This window comes from Taudactylus pleione, unplaced genomic scaffold (genome assembly GCF_031769625.1).
Source record: "Taudactylus pleione unplaced genomic scaffold, aTauple2 ptg000162l, whole genome shotgun sequence".
NCBI lineage: Eukaryota > Metazoa > Chordata > Amphibia > Anura > Myobatrachidae > Taudactylus > Taudactylus pleione.
In genome coordinates, this window is record NW_028284564.1 from 7664350 (window position 1) to 7680260 (window position 15911).

The 15911-nt window shown below is 48.8% G+C and overlaps 1 protein-coding gene across 1 annotated transcript in view; it reads left to right on the forward strand.

The window, feature by feature from the left end:
• Positions 1–951: 951 nt before the first annotated feature.
• The window catches only part of GRAMD2B (GRAM domain containing 2B), a 68052-nt gene continuing 53092 nt past the window's right edge, over positions 952–15911 (forward strand). Inside the window, exon 1 of the mRNA XM_088475105.1 lies at positions 952–1258. Coding sequence (XP_088331231.1) covers positions 1176–1258 — 83 coding nt within the window. The 5' untranslated portion in view covers positions 952–1175. The remainder of the gene's footprint in view (positions 1259–15911) is intronic.

The following is a 15911-nucleotide window of genomic DNA, read 5'->3' on the forward strand; positions in this document are numbered from 1 at the left end:
AGGCGGCCATGGGCCCCTGCACCACAGCGGGCCCCGGTGCAAGGCACCGGCTGCACCGCTGCTAGTTCTGCCCCTGCGTGCACATGCACTGCAATACATACGCAGTAAGCAACAATCTGTCTGCGTGTGTAATCGCAATTGCGATCCGTACCATTATTATCAATATTAGGGTTTATTACATGGCATTTTTTTTTTTGCAAAGATTTTTATTTTTCCATAGTGCAAATTGTAGATAAAAACTAAAGCATGCAGGCAGAGTATAAATACACACTGAAAACAAAAATAAAGCCATTCAATAGCATTTAAAGAAGTATTTTTTTTTTCTATGTGTTAATGGCTGAAAATCAAACAAGCATATAAGAGAATTTCTTGTACAAACAACAGCATGCATAATAAATATTACCAGTCTATATATTTGCAAGAAATCAATTGAATTTACTGATAAACTAAGAGCAATGTAATCTGTCAACTGTAAAACTTGAATTTATGGGTCATGGTCTTGGATTTTATTTGTTATATAGTATTTCCTAACAAATAGAAGCCAGTTTATTAGGACTTCATCACAGAAGACTCTTTGTTGTGTCACCTCCTCACTCATCACTGGCACAGGTAAAACAAGGACCTTCTCAATCATCTTCTTTTAAAAAATTGAAGCAGATCCATTGTTAAATAAAAGGGTGGCAGCCCCTGTAAAATACTGCTTCCTATTTGAATTATTTAAACAGAGAGCTGTGCAAAGAGGCAGCGGCAGAGGACTTGTTACTTACACCCATAATACCTGAAATAAATAAAATATTTATCCTTATAGACTGCAGGTTTTATACTCCTTATTACATTGGCTAATAGGTGTAGGGTAAGGTAAATGCTTGCAGCTGGTTAGCAATTAGTTTTCCTATCCTGCAGCAGGGCTGGTAGAACAGGTTTTCATTATTATTGTTAGATTTTGGACTGTGCTGGAGTAGACTTGGGTTGTGCATATGGCCATTGGTTTTTCTGTCTGAGACCCAGCTCCCACGGGATGTTAAGTGGAAGGAAGTAACTTGAGAGAGGGATCTATACTGCAGGCCGGCAGTTTGGGTAATAATTGGGAAGGAAGAGAGGGGTAGTGCTGCCGAGTGTGAGTCAGAAGGAGGGAGCTATAGTCACAGAAAGCAGCAGACACTCTCCTCCTGGAAATGGTGATCATGACGGAGCCGACGGGGGAGCTTGAAGAGCCGCAGAGGGCATCTAAAAAAGACCCCAAGGGAGCCTCGTGTGTGTAAGTGTAACAATAGCATGTTTGTTTCTCCTTTGTGGGTTCTCCTTTCGGTTCTAAAAGTAATAATATCCCGGATATATCAGCCAGCTGCTAGGAAGTTCCTGCAGCAGTTTCTAGTTTCTCTTTAAGGAATGAGGTCAGTTTGTTTGGGTCCTAATGTTACTATGTGCTGTGGAAGTGTTTCAGCGATTTCCAGACTGTCTGTCCATCTCATATAATGGATGTTCAGTAACTTGCAGACGTGCAGTGAGACAGAGATCACTTCCGTCTGTATGGTTTCCACAGCGCTTCTGGCACAACTTGTGTACAGAGTATTGTTTATTAATGCTCCTGTTGCTTTCCGTGCTCACATTCCTTTATTTGGTGTTGGATCACTACTGCAACCCTCAAGCCCCTTAGGAGGGGTTCATTCATACTATCGAATCCATTATGTCACATGTACGATTAAGTCAATATGTTCGCAATGTCTACATCAATTTTCGTCCATAGTGCTAACCCTAAGATTTGTATTGACATTCTGATTAGAGATGTTCGGCAGAAATCCGAATCCACCTGACTTTCTTGAATCCGGACATATCCAAGTTGCGGTTCTGATCTCCTGAAGGAATGCAGCCTGATCAGAATTGCGGCTTTGAACTTCCCACGGTTTGGATTCTGAATCCAAATTTCGCATTTTGGATTGCAAAAATTGCATGATTTTATTTGGTTTAAAAAACTTTATCAATTTAAAAAAAGAAAAACAAAACACAAAGATGACTCCGGATCGAAAACACGAGGGTTAGTGCACATCTCTAATTATGACTTTAAAGGGGTTGGGTACGGGATACCGGCGCTCAGTATTCCAACGCCGGCATCCCAACAGTTTTAGGATACCGACACTTGTTGGTCAGTGTCCTAACCCCCCTCCCTAGTGCCTAAACCTATCCCTCTCCCTTAGTGCCCACCCCTAACCCCACAATTTACAGTCAGGATGCTGGCTCCGGGATTCTGACTGGTGTCTGGATTCCAGCGCTGGAATCCCGACTGTCAGGATTGTGACCGGATCCCCCTATAAAGACTTGTCATTTGTCGGCAACGTTAAAATGGCAATGTTAAAATTCTGGTGTCAGGTTTGTTGACATGATGATAATGTAGTCATTCGACACACTCACTGCATACCTATCAGAGTAGTAGAAAAGCAGCTATTCTAGGACTTGGAGTACTGCCACTTGTGGTACCAGATTGGGTATGGACATGGTGGCAGATGCCAGTCTCACTAGATGTGTGATTGTAATTTAGCTGACATTTAAAATGCTTAGTTGCATTAATTATAAAATAGCTATCCTAAACGGGATGCAGTCATGCCGACCGCCGGCTTCCCGACTGTCTAATTCTGGCAGGTGTCTAATGACAGGCGTTGAAATCCCGACACCTGTCATTTTACCTACGCCGGGAGCCCAACGCCCGGCATACCGATCGAGGGTAAGCCGGCAGCGGATGGCCGCGGGGTGAGAGCATTAGGTTAGAGGCTCCCGGGGGGGGACAGGGATAGGCACCCCCCCGGGAGTTTTAGGGTTAGGGACCCCCCCCTCGGGAGCCTTGGGTTTAGGCTGCGGGGAAGGGGGGGTTAGGTTTAGGTGGCACTTACAGGGGGGGTTAGGCACTTAGGGGTGCCTAACCCCAACCCCCCCCTCCCAATAGTTTAGTAATAGTTTAATTACTTGCCTGTCGGGATCTTCACTGCCGGTCTTCCGGCGTCGGGATTTGACACTTTCATACCGATCCCATCCTAAACATCCTATGTGTCAGGGACGGCTGTAGGGGTGTTCGACCAGTGCGGTCGAACAGGGGCGCCACCCATAGAGGGTGCACCCCTCCCCAACATCCCGATTTCAGCAGGACAGTACTGTTCCACCCGTGGGCCGAAGTGGCCCGCGGGTGGTCAAATCAGGAGGTTGGGGACCCCCACTGCCACAGCTGTGCGGCGGTGCCGGACCCCCGGAGTGTGAATGGATGCAGCGAGCATGCGCGCGCCATCCATTCACTGACTGGAGAGGGCTGGGGGAAACCCAGCCAGTGGCACTACCAGCACCCATACCCACCTACTTCTGCACCCCATTTGGAAGTCCAACATCTGTGGAACTCTCTTCATTGGAAGCCCATATGATCATCAGCCCAGCATTAGGATTCTGTGGACATTGATTTGCGACTTTGAGCACTATAATCCTGACCACTGCCATTGCCTATTGGACCACTCCTAAGAGACTCAGAGGTAATATTTGTCCATTTAGGAGGGTCCCAACGGTGAGGACTACATATGCTCATTCCCCTATTGGATTTTTTATCTTTGGCTGATTGCTTCTTTGGGTACTACCAAGAGAACTGATTATTCATTCCATGGTGCATTATATTGTGTAGTGCCTGTAATGGTTATTCTAGAGTTTATCCAGTCATTATGATGTTTTGACATGCATGTCGATTTTTAATGTATCAGTGCCTTTTTTTCTTCAATTTTCTTTATGATTTTCTTTTACTTGCAAGTATTGTCCATAGATTGATTGACAATTCAAAGTCATTCCATCTTTTATATGTTTTATTTATATGTTTGTGATATTATCCATTAAATGTGTTAAAGCTTTAGCGCTGCTTTTTATCTTTAGTTTACAGGGTGCTCAGATCCCTGGAGCCGGCCCTGCTATGTGTACACCAGTAGGCAATTTGAGGGGTTATTTATCTGTGAATGCAAATGAGGGATTAGAGCAGAGGTTTCCAAACTTGTTGTAACAGATAACCATGCTTGAGCACAGGTGACTTAAATCAAAAGACTGACGTACTAATTAACAATCTGTGCTCAATCATAGATATCCTTAAAACCTGTACTGTCAGGGTCCCTTGAGGACCGAGTTTGGGAACCTCTGGATTAGAACATTGCACAGCAGTGATGAGTATAAGGTTCATTTGTTTCCCATTAAGCCGATCTAGCTGGAGGAGGGGCTGGAAGAATGACTTCTGGGCTGCAGAATGTTCAATTGGATTCCTGGTTGTACCAGACTACTTTCCACACTACTCAGTGTAGCGAATTGGGAGTGGATGACTCCCTACTGTATATTGCTAAATCAGAAGTGTATTTCCCTCTACATATGTTTGCTGCAACTACAAATTAGCAAAATGATTACAAAATGTAGTGCATGTCACAGCAGCACAGGCAGTTTCACAATGGTGCAGTAATAATGATGCAATTTTCAAATTCTGCTTGTTTCACCTTTACTAAAAAAAAAAGTAATTCTTCATTTTGGGATACAATTTTTAAAAACGGAATTAAAACCATTTGGGGAAAAAAAGTGATGTGTATTGAGCACTCTGGGCATGTGTCATAGGTGGGCATGTAAGATGAGCATTTAAGGTCTTTTGCACATCCTTAAGGCTGGTTGTAACATATGAGGCCACATCAGCACTTCTCTTTACTGTGCATCTGCTGACCGGCCCTGTGGCAGCGCTCCTCCCCCAGGCCGGCCTCCTCTCTGCTCCTCGGTGGCCATCTTTGCTGAAGCATGGTGAGCGCTGCTGGACGCTGATGATCGGTGGCATCGTGGTCTGGGTCCCCCGGCATACCTCTCCTCCGTTGGTAACAGGTCTGTGTATGCAGCGCTGTATCCTACCAGGCTCTGTGTCTGCGTAGTTGAGGAACAGCGCTGATAGTGCAGGAATTGATTTCTTTGCATTGTATGTGACTTCTGCTAGCGTCTGCTGCCTGTACTTTCACTTTCTACTGTCAGCCTTTTCACTGTCCCTGCTCTTCTTCTGCTAAAGCCCTTGCGATGCAGTGATTGCAGGGCGGTTCTCCCACTATACTAACGAGTATCAGTGAGAGGGGTCACATACTTGCCATCATGTCTGAGAGTGATTTTCCTCTCCAGCTTCTGTGTACTACGTGCAAGGTACCTATAGCGGAGGGGGAGGGTAGTGCGGTGGGGCTATGTCGGCAGTGTTTTTTATTGGCGCGACCAATTACTGTCACGGCTCCGGTACAGGAACCGCCCTGGGCTTGTTTCGCCAAGCGCTTACAACCCTAGTGGGCCAGTTAGCTCCGCAACCTGCGTTCTCTCAGATGGGATTGTCCCAGCAGTCAGCGGTGTCGTCACCCATGCAGGGGTTCCCGAGACAACTGATGGTACCCCACAGTCTCCCTATTTCCCTTCCTCAGGTCTCTCAGGAGCCTGCGTGGGTTAATTCACTGACAAGCTCTGTACAGCATTTGTCGTACGTGTTACAAGGGGAGTCTGTGTTGCGGCCTCACAAGCGGCCGGTGGTGTCTGTCTGCTCCTTTTATGAGTATGACGACGGGACATCCGATGATAGGGAGATTCTGGATCTTTCTGACCAAGAACCTCTCCGTACTAAAGAGTCGGACGCTAAGTCTAAGGTTTATATTCCTGGCCTTATTCGTGCAGTCCGCACAGCTTTAGTTATTGAGGATGATGATCCTCAAGTCCAAATAAGCCTTTTTCAAGGATATTAAGGGTGACGTCACAGTGTTTCCTCTTTCAGGTCAGTTAGTAGACCATTTAGAGGAGGCGTGGAAACATCCTGGCAAACGGTATCAGCCTCAAAGACGTTTAGCGGTGGCTTATCAGTTTGCGGATAATTATTTGTCTAAGTGGGAATCCCCTCCTCAAGTAGATTCTCATGTGACACGCCTAGTCCGAAGTGCCACATTACCCATGCCCTCCATGTCCTCCTTGAAGGATGCTACGGACCGTAAGGTGGAGATCTGCCTAAAGTCCATTTATTCCCTTGCGGGGGGGCTTCCAGACCGGCTATGGCTGTATGTTGGGTAGCCAGAGCTATGGAGCGCTGGGCCGATAGTTTGGAGGCGTCTTTGGATTCCGACTGTTCGGCTGAACAGTCCCAGTTGATAGGCAACCTCCGGGATTCGGCCACGTACATCAATGAAGCGGCCTTGGATATTAGTACCCTCACTTCTCGCATTTCCTCGGCAGCTGTGGCTGCTCGTCGCACCTTATGCTTGCGATCCTGGAAGGCGGACGCTGATTCCAAAAAGGGATTGGAAGCTTTGCTATTTAATTGAGAAGTCCTATTTGGTCCGGATCTGGATAAAATTGTGGCCACGCTGGCGGCAGCCAAGTCTGCATGTCTCCCGTCTGCTGCGGTCCCTTCCAGTTCGGGTACGTCGTCCTTTCGGCCTTATAGGGCCCAGGGTAGACCTAAGGCACAGTCCTTTCCCCGACAGGCTGGGCCCAAGAAATCGGCCAAGTCCAGGAAACAGGCCTGGAGTACCAGACGTCCGGCCCCTAAGTCTGATGACAAGCCTGCGGCCTGACTGTCCAGGCCTCCCTTTGGGGGATCCCAAAGTGGGAGGCCGCCTGCTGCAGTTCGCCCAGTATTGGCCGGCAACTACGACAGACACTTGGGTTCACGAGGTGGTTTCTCACGGGTATGCCCTCTCCTTTCGGCACAGGCCCCCATCCCGATTCTTCACCACGGGTCTACCCTTAGACCAGACCAAAGCCATGGAACTGCAGAAGGTTTTGCACACTATGCTCCAGGCCTGAGTTATAGTGCCTGTTCCATTCTCCCAGAGGGGCCAGGGTTTTTAATTCCAATCTATTTTTGGTGCAGAAACCCAATGGGTCATACCGTCCGATTCTCAACCTCAAGGCCCTCAACCAGTCCTTGCGGGTGCCGCGGTTTCAGATGGAGACCCTACGGTCCATCATTCTGGCGCTGGAACCTGGGGATTACATGGTGTCGTTGGACATACAGGACGCTTACCTGCATGTCCCTATTCTTTTGCGTCACCAACAGTTCCTCAGGTTTGCAATCCGCAACGATCACTTTCAGTTCCGGACGTTACCTTTTTGGCCTGGCGACAGCGCCATGTGTATTCACCAAGGTTATGGCGGTCATGGCAGCGTCCCTGCGGCTGCAGGGAGTCCGCATGTTGCCGTACCTAGACTACCTTTTGTGGGTAGCAGGGTCTCCAGAGCTCCTTCTACGCCACTTGGATCTGACTATTGCAGTACTGCAACGCCACGGCTGGTTGATAAACTGGCAAAAGTCCACCCTGATCCCGTCTCAGAGGATTCTGCACCTCGGAGCCTTATTGGACTCCAGTCAGCAGAAGATCTTTGTGACGGGGGGAAAAGATCTCTGCCTTGCAGTTGAGGGTGTGCAGTTGTCTGCAGAGTCGCCGTGTGTCTCTACACTCGGCAATGAGGTTACTGGGCTCCATGGTGTCAGTATTCGACATGGTGGAATATGCCCAGTTTCACTCCAGACCTCTGCAGCAATTGATCCTGTCCAAATGGAATGGACTGCCTCAGAGTCTAAAATCCCAGACGATGGTGCTCACTCCGGAGGTTCGCCTGTCCCTTGCCTGGTGGTTGCAGACGACCCATCTCAACAAGGGTCGTCCGTTTTGGGTAGCGAACTGGGTCCTATTGACAACGGACGCCAGTCTTCGGGGCTGGGGAGCGGTCACGGGTCCACACTTGTTCCAGGGCAGATGGACTCAGGCGGAAAAGGAGCTTCCGATAAACATCTTGGAACTCTGCACCGTTTTCTATGCTCTCCAGCAGGCACAGCGGGTTCTCCAAGGTCACCCTGTGCAGGTCGAGTCGGACAACGCCACCACCATGGCCTACATAAATCGACAAGGAGGAACCAAAAGTCGGGTGGCACTCGTAGAGGTGTCCCACATTCTGGTCTGGGCGGAGCGCAATCTCCCGGCCATATCAGCAGTATTCATCCTGGGAGTTCTCAACTGGGAGGCGGACTTTCTCAGTCGCCAGGACGTTCATCCGGGGGAGTGGTCCCTGCACCAGGATGTCTTTCAACTTCTGGTGGACAGGTAGGGTCTTCCAGAGATCGACCTCATGGCGTCGCTGCACAACAACAAGTTGCCGGTGTACGGGTCTCGCACAAGAGACGAAAAGGCGTCTCTGGTGGATGCTCTGTCAGTCCAGTGGACGTTCCGGTTTGCTTATCTCTTTCCTCCGTTTTCCCTTCTTCCACGGGTAATCCGGAAATTCAAACAGGAAGGAGGAACGCTCCTGTTGATAGCTCCCGCGTGGCCCATGAGGCACTGGTTCTCAGACCTTCAGAGTCTGTCCGTGGACAGTCCTCTGCAGTTGCCGCTGCAACCGGACCTACTGTCTCAGGGTCCTTGTCTTCACCCGGACCTGACTCGGCTGTCTTTGACGGCGTGGCTGTTGAGACGGCCATGTTAAGGTCCAGGGGGTTTTCCAGCTCTTTAGTACGAACTATGCTAAGAATTCGGAAGCCGCCTTCTGCAAGAATATACCATCGTGTGTGGCATACGTTCTTCCAGTGGTGTCGGCCGAGAGATTATGCACCTCGGGAGTTCCGTCTGTCTAGAGCATTGGCTTTCCTACAGGCGGAACTAGACCTTGGGCTTCGCCTTGCTTCTTTGAAGGTGCAGGTGTCTGCCCTGTCTGTCTGGTTCCATCGTAGGATTGCTACAATCCCTGATGTGCGCACCTTTATGCAAGGTGTTCTTCGAATTCAGCCGCCATTTGTTCCACCGGTGGCGCCTTGGGATTTAGCTGTGGTCCTGAGGGCTCTCCAGGGACTGCCGTTTGAACCACTGTGCTCAGTGGGCCTTAAATGGCTGACAGCTAAAACAATTTTCCTTCTGGCCATCGCTTCGGCCAGATGTGTTTCTGACTTAGGGGCTCTATCCTGTAGACCCCTTTTCTGATTGTTCATGGGAACAGGGCAGTGCAGTTTCACGTTTCCATATCAACGAGGAAATCGTTGTGCCGGCTTTTAACTCAGTCCACCTTTCAGTGGGTGAGGCCACCTTGGACGCTGTGCAGGCCGTAAGGATTTATGTTGACCGCGCTTCCTCGTTTCGGAAGTCGGACGTCTTGTCCTCTATGGCTTTTGTAAAAAGGGTTGGCCGGCTTCAAAGCAAACTTTGGCAGGTTGGATTTGTATGGCAATTTCAGAGGCTTATCTTCATGAAGGCCTTCCGGTTCCATCCTCTGTGAGGGCTCATTCCACTAGGTCTGTGGGTCCTTCGTGGGCAGCTCGATGTGGTGCCTCTGCAGTCCAGATCTGCAAGGCTACCTCGTGGTCCTCTGTCCACACCTTTTGTGAGGTATTACGCGTTTGACACCTTTGCCTCTCAGGATGCTTCCTTCGGGCAGCGGATTCTCCTTTCAGCAAAGGAGCGTCCCCACCCTTGAAGGATACTGCTTTGGGACATCCCCAAGGTATCCTGTGGATACCCTATGGACCCTGATGTAGAAAATATGAGATATGGTAAGAACTTAGCTTTGTTATCTTTCTACGAAGTCCATAGGGTTCCACAGGACTCCCACCCTGTCGCAACTGTGCTGCAGATGGGCTTTACTCTGGTCACCAGTTTTACCGTCCCCCTCTGGTGAGAATGTGATTCTTGTGTGTGTCCAGATCTTTTTTCTCTCTTCCTTCTCCTCCGGCGGCCTATGGCTTGGTACGTAACTGAGATGCCTTGGCTCGGGGGCGGGGTATAGGAGGGGGACCCTAGTGCATCCTGGGAAGCTGAAAACTTAACTCTATGGTGCCCGATGCCTGACGTAATCACCTGTACCCCAAGGTATCCTGTGGAACCCTATGGACTTCGTAGAAATAGAGATAACAAAGGTAAGTTCTTACCATATATCATATTATTCTGCCTTTGGCCATACAGTACCTTACACAATTAACAAAGTACAGTGCTGGGAATAGTATACTATACCGGTAATTAAACACAAGTGCAATATTTGGTGTTGACTTTGCAGTCTAAGTAGGGCACACACAGTAATGCTGTAATGCTTTAATACATACAGTATATTATCCTTTATTTATATGGCGCCACAAGGGTTCCACAGGGCCTAGCAAAGTACAGCAACAGAGCAAAGCAAAAAAAAAGTGCTTTACAGTACAAGGACATGTTTTATAAACAATGAGTAGATGATAGTAGAAGTAAGGGAAGAAAAGGCACATGAGGGAAGTGGCCCTGCTAGTGAGAGCTTAGTCTAATGTAGACCACAGGAATCTGAGTTTAGAATGAAAACCATAATTTGCTGAGCCTGCAATCTGCTTGTAGAAGGATTTGTACCTAGAGCCATGATTCTATATAGGAATACCTCCCAACTGTACCGCATCCAGCGGGACTGTCCCGCGGTGGGGGGGGAAGTTGGGGAGAGCACAAACCTCTGCTCTGCAGAGCAATGGGTGTGCAGGAGAAGAACCGATGCCATGCGCACGGCATCTGTTCTAATTCGTGCGGACTGCCTGGGGGCTACCCAGAATCTCGGAGAGCGCTGGGCACGCCCCTAACGTAATGAAAACAGGTGGAGGTCGCGAGGCTCCACCCTGTGTTCCATAGGCTCCACCCCTTTTCCTATAAGCCACCATTTGCTAATTGGAGGTGTGCTGCAGCTTGACCTCCCTGTAACACTTGGGGCCCCAATTATCAATGATTCATAACCCCTTTAGCACTTGCTAAAGGGGTACTGTATCTCATCCTTTCTTTCTTCAACAAACAGCAGTGAATTAGCAGCTCCAACATTTTGAGAGTGACCGCAATCTCACTCTGTGAGAGTACTGAATCTGCAGTTAACCACATGGTATCATGGCACACCATATCTATATTACCCAAGGAACATGTCCATGATCGTAATTTCATTGCTTTTTGGAGTTTGAGTGGCAGAAATTCAATAGGTTTTGTGAATATTCAGATCATGTCTAAGCAGCCTTAATGAGACATGTGAAACAGTCATGTTGTTTTTTTTGTCTATGGAATTTTCATAGCTTTTTCAAAAATTTATTAACTATCAGGGTTTGGATGATCAAACCGGGCCACCTGCAGGGGAGAAGGGGAAAAAAATGGTATACTAGTGTAGGTGGAAGAGGGGACAGCACACAGGAGGTGGTTTGGGAGGTGCAGAGTGCGAGACAGCTGCAGGTAGCGGTGCAGTGCAAAGGAGGCATCAGAGGGTTCACTGGCAGTGTGCATGCACCTGAGAATATAAAATCAATAAGCCACAGATGCACGAACGCAGCAGTGAGATCCATCTACGCATCTATGTGTAAAATAAAAAAAAATGCCCCCACCACCCCAAAACACAACCAGTCTTGGTTGTGTTTAAATACAGGGGAAAAATTATGTAGGGGGTCCCCTGTACTTAAGCACAACCAGCACCGGGCTAGTCGGAACCTGCCCTTGTTGCCAAAATACAGGAGACAAATGATGTAGGGGTCCCCCGTATTCAGCGCAATAAGGAATGGGCTCTGAGTAGGCCCTGGTTCTGGAAATACTGGGGGAAAAAGTGTGTAGGGTCCTCCCATTTTTACCAGAACCAGCACTGGACTCTTTCTAGTGGGGGTGTGATGCCACAGCCATGGGAGCCCTTTCACCGAGCCCCCCAGCCGAAGCATCACCCCTGGCCACTAGTCAGCCCTGGCCGGGCATCCTTGGGGAGCTGGGGTCCCCCCCCAAAAAAGGGGTACACCTCTCCAGGTCACCTCAGGCCCTGGCTTATAGCCCGGGGCTATCCCTGGCACCCCTGGGTGGTGGGCACCGGGTTGATTATGTAAAGTGTGGTGCAAGTGAAGTTTGATTATTGGCTTTTACTGTGGAACTACAGTTCCCAGCAAGCCTCCCCCGCATGCTGGTACTTGGAGAACCAGAAGTATCAGCATGCGAGGCATTACGGTCGTACTGGTACCTGTAGTTCCACTGCAAAAGCAATATTAAAAAACCACACAACACACACACCATAGAAAAGTTAAATTTTATTAAAACATACATGCGTGCACACGTACTCACACTATCTCACATACTCTCCTAGTATCCTTGAAGCCAATCTGTCCTTCTCCAAGTAGCTAATCCTATGGATTATCTGTAATAAAAATTCCATACTCTCCTCCCATGCGTGGATCTGTCCTCTTCAGACAATCCAGGGTCCTGGCAAAAAAGCGGTCAGGGGTGATGCTTCGGCTGGGGGGCCCGGTGAATGGGCTCCCCTGGCTGTGGCATTACCCCCCGCCCCCCCCCCCTGCTAGAAATAGTCTGGTTCTGGTAAATACATGGGGACCCTATGCATTTTTTTTATTTTTTTATTATTTTTTTTTTTTTACCCCTATATTTCCAAAACCGGATCTGGCTCAGCCCAGTGCTGGTTGCTGAATACGAGGGACCCCCTACGTCATTTGTCCCCCCGTATTTTGGCAACCAGGACTGGTTCTGAAAAGCCTGGTGCTGGTTGAGCTTAATACGGGGGACCCCTATGTCATGTGTCCCCTGTATTTAGCACAACCAGTACTGGGTCTCCAAAGCCCGGTGCTGGTTATTTTTGAGGGTCAGGGCCACTTTTTTTTTATTTATTTATTTATTTTTAAAACACAGAAGCAGGTATCACGGATCTCCAGATCCAAGCCTGCATCTGTGTACTGCTACCACCCCATGTCCTAATGACTGCACGCACTGCCGACCGCTACCGTCCCCGGGTTCTGGCTGCAGTTAACGCCCGCTGCGCAACAAGTTGAAATTTCCTATCTATTCAAAGGTGCGTTCTTGTGGTAATAGTTTAAAAATTTTAACTTTCTAATTTACCAGAACCCCAAAAGCCCTTCCCCAGGCATAATAGCTACCTAATAAAACAAACCCCAAGTCTAAATTCGCCCCCTACCCTGAGTTATGCCTTCCCAAAAAACCCCATAGAGAACAGCAGAAAAGTGGTAGTAATTGAGAATGTTACCAAAAAGTGACAGTTGGAACTTTAGATTATTCCCAAATCCTTTTATGTTTATGCCCTGAAATTTGGCATGCAGCACTGAGAGATAGTTCTACTCGTCCGTGCCAAATTTCAGCTCTGTACCTCCAATAGCTTTTGAGGTGTAGCCCCTTAAACACCATGCCCCCTCCTCCTGTGCTGCAGGCTTAAGTGAGGAGGAATTGGTCCGAGCTGGGTTGTGTGAGGTGTTCTAATCCACCAGGCACCTCAAACCCTCCAACATCGGTACAGGAACCCCCTTGGAAGGACTCATCTCAGGTGCTGGCCTCCATTGTGGGCCACCTAGCGGTCCCGGCTGTTTTTCCCTCTATGGGGTTACCACATCAGACCATCATTCCCTCACAGGGACTACCGCTAATTATGCCGACCACTTCTGTGACACAGCAGGCTGTCATTCCCTCACTGGGACTGCCACAGGGTATACCTCTCCACCATGTGTGGATGTTTTTATCCACTTCTCTACAGAGCATGGCGACTTCCTCTACTGCCCTTCAGGCCATGTTACAGAGTGAGAAGCCAGCCCCTAAATCCAAACACCCTCTGTTTAAGGTGAGTTTGGCAGTATTCCCTCTTTCAGATCAGCCAGTGGATCACATGGCGACTGCCTGGTAAGAGGTATCAACCTCAGAAACGTTTAGCCTCATGTTACTCATTTCCTGAGGCTCATTGTAAAAAGTGGGTATCGCCCTCTGCGGTGGATTCCCACGTTACATGGTTGATTAAAAGTGCCGTTTTACCTATGCCTTCCATATCTTCTTTGAAAGACCCTACAGATAGGAAAGTGAGAACTTGCCTGAAATCAATATACTCTCTTTAAGGAGCTGTTGCCCGTCAGTCTATGGCTATCTCATGGGTAGCTAAAGCTATAGAGAGCTGGGTCGATGCACTTGAGGACTCCATCCCCACGGAAGTTCCTGAGAATCAGGTGTCATTTAGGGATGCGACTGCATATATTGGTGAGGCTGCTCTGGATGTCAGTTTACGGACTTCCAGGGTCGTGGCCGTGTCTGCTTGCCGTTCCTTGTGGCTGCGCTCTTGGAGGGCGGATGCTGACTCTAAGAAGGGCCTGGAGGCCTTGCCTTAAAATGGGGAGTTTTTGTTTGGTCCTGACCTGGACAAGATTGTTGACACATTGGCAGCATCGAAATCTGCCTTTCTGCCATCAGCATCTGCTCCCTCAAAGTCTAGAACCTCCTCCTTTCGTTCCTTTTCTCCCCAAGGAAACCCAAAGGACAGTCTTTTCCTAGGCAATCAGCAGCCAAGAATACTGCCAAGCCTAAGAAACAGGCCTGGAGCACAATACGTTCGGTTTCCAAACCAGAGGATAAAACCTCAGCCTGATGGGACGGGGATCCCAGAGTGGGAAGTCAACTTCTACAGTTCGCCCAGTGTTGTTGTCAAACCACCAAGGATGCTTGGGTAACAAGTGGTCTCTTACGGGTATGCCCTCTCATTCCTTCAAAGATCTCCCCACCAGTTTTTCTGCACAGGCCCTCCTTCAGACAAGACAAAGACTTTTCAGATCCAGAAAGCCATACAGTCCTTGCTGCAGGGCTGGAATAATTCTGCCAGTTCGGCAATCCCAGCGAGGGACTGGTTCTTGTTCTACTCTTTCTGGTTCAGAAGCCGAATGGGTCTCATCGGCCTATCCTCAACCTCAAATCCCTGAACAAATTTCTCAGGGTTCCCAGGTTCAGGATGGAAACCCTGTGCTCCATCATACTGGCTATACAATCTGGGGATTTTATGGTATCCCTGGACATTCAGGCTGCATACCTACATGTCTCTATAATGCCCTCACACCAGCGGTTTCTCAGGTTTGCTATACTTCAGCAACACTTACTGTTTCGGCGCTACCCTTTGGTCTGTCCACAGCTCCAAGGGTATTTACCAAAGTTATGGCTATCATAGCGGCTCATCTACGGAGTCGGGGTATATGGCTACAACCATATCTGGACAACCTCCTCCTATTAGCGAGTTCCCCAGAAGTGCTTTGCCACCACCTGCTATTGACAATTGCTTTTCTACAGGCGCACGGGTTGTTAATCAATTGGAAAAAGTCCTCCCTGATTTCCTCACAGAGGATGGTTCATCTGGAAGTCCTGCTGGATTCTCAACAACCGAGAATCTTTCTGACTTCAGACAAGATCTCCACATTACAACTACAAGTATGCAAATGCCTCCACAGTCACCGGGTGTCAGTCCACTCGGTGATGCAGGTTCTGGGATCCATGGTGTCCACCTTCGACATGGTGGAATATGCGCAGTTTCATTCCAGGCCTCTGCAGGGGCTGATCCTCTCCAGGTGGAACAGATTACCCCACCAGATCAAATCTCAGACTATGGTGCTCTCTCCGGAGTTGCCAATGTCTCTGTCTTGGAGGCTCCTGGCATCCCATCTAACCAAGGGTTGCCCGTTTTGGATCCCAGACTGGGTACTCCTAACAACTGACGCCAGTCTACGGGGTTGGGGCACAATGACCGGTCCACACTCCTTTCAAGGCCATTGGACCGCAGTCGAAGTAACCCTACCGATCAACATATTGGAACTTCGGGCTGTGTACAGGGCCCTCAAACTGGCCAAACACATTCTCCATGGAAAACCCGTGCAGGTGGCTTACATTAACAATCAAGGAGGCACTCAAAGTCGGGCAGCAATGACCCAAGTATTCTAACATGGGTAGAGTGGCATCCCCCGGCCATTTCGGCAGTGTTAATTCCGGGAGTTCTCAATTGGGAAGTGGACTTCCTCAGCCATCACGACGTGCTTCCAGGAGAATGGTCTCAACACAAAGAGGTGTTTCAACTCCTAGTGGACAAGTGGGGCCTCCCAGAGGTGGACCTCATGGCCTCCCGACACAATCACA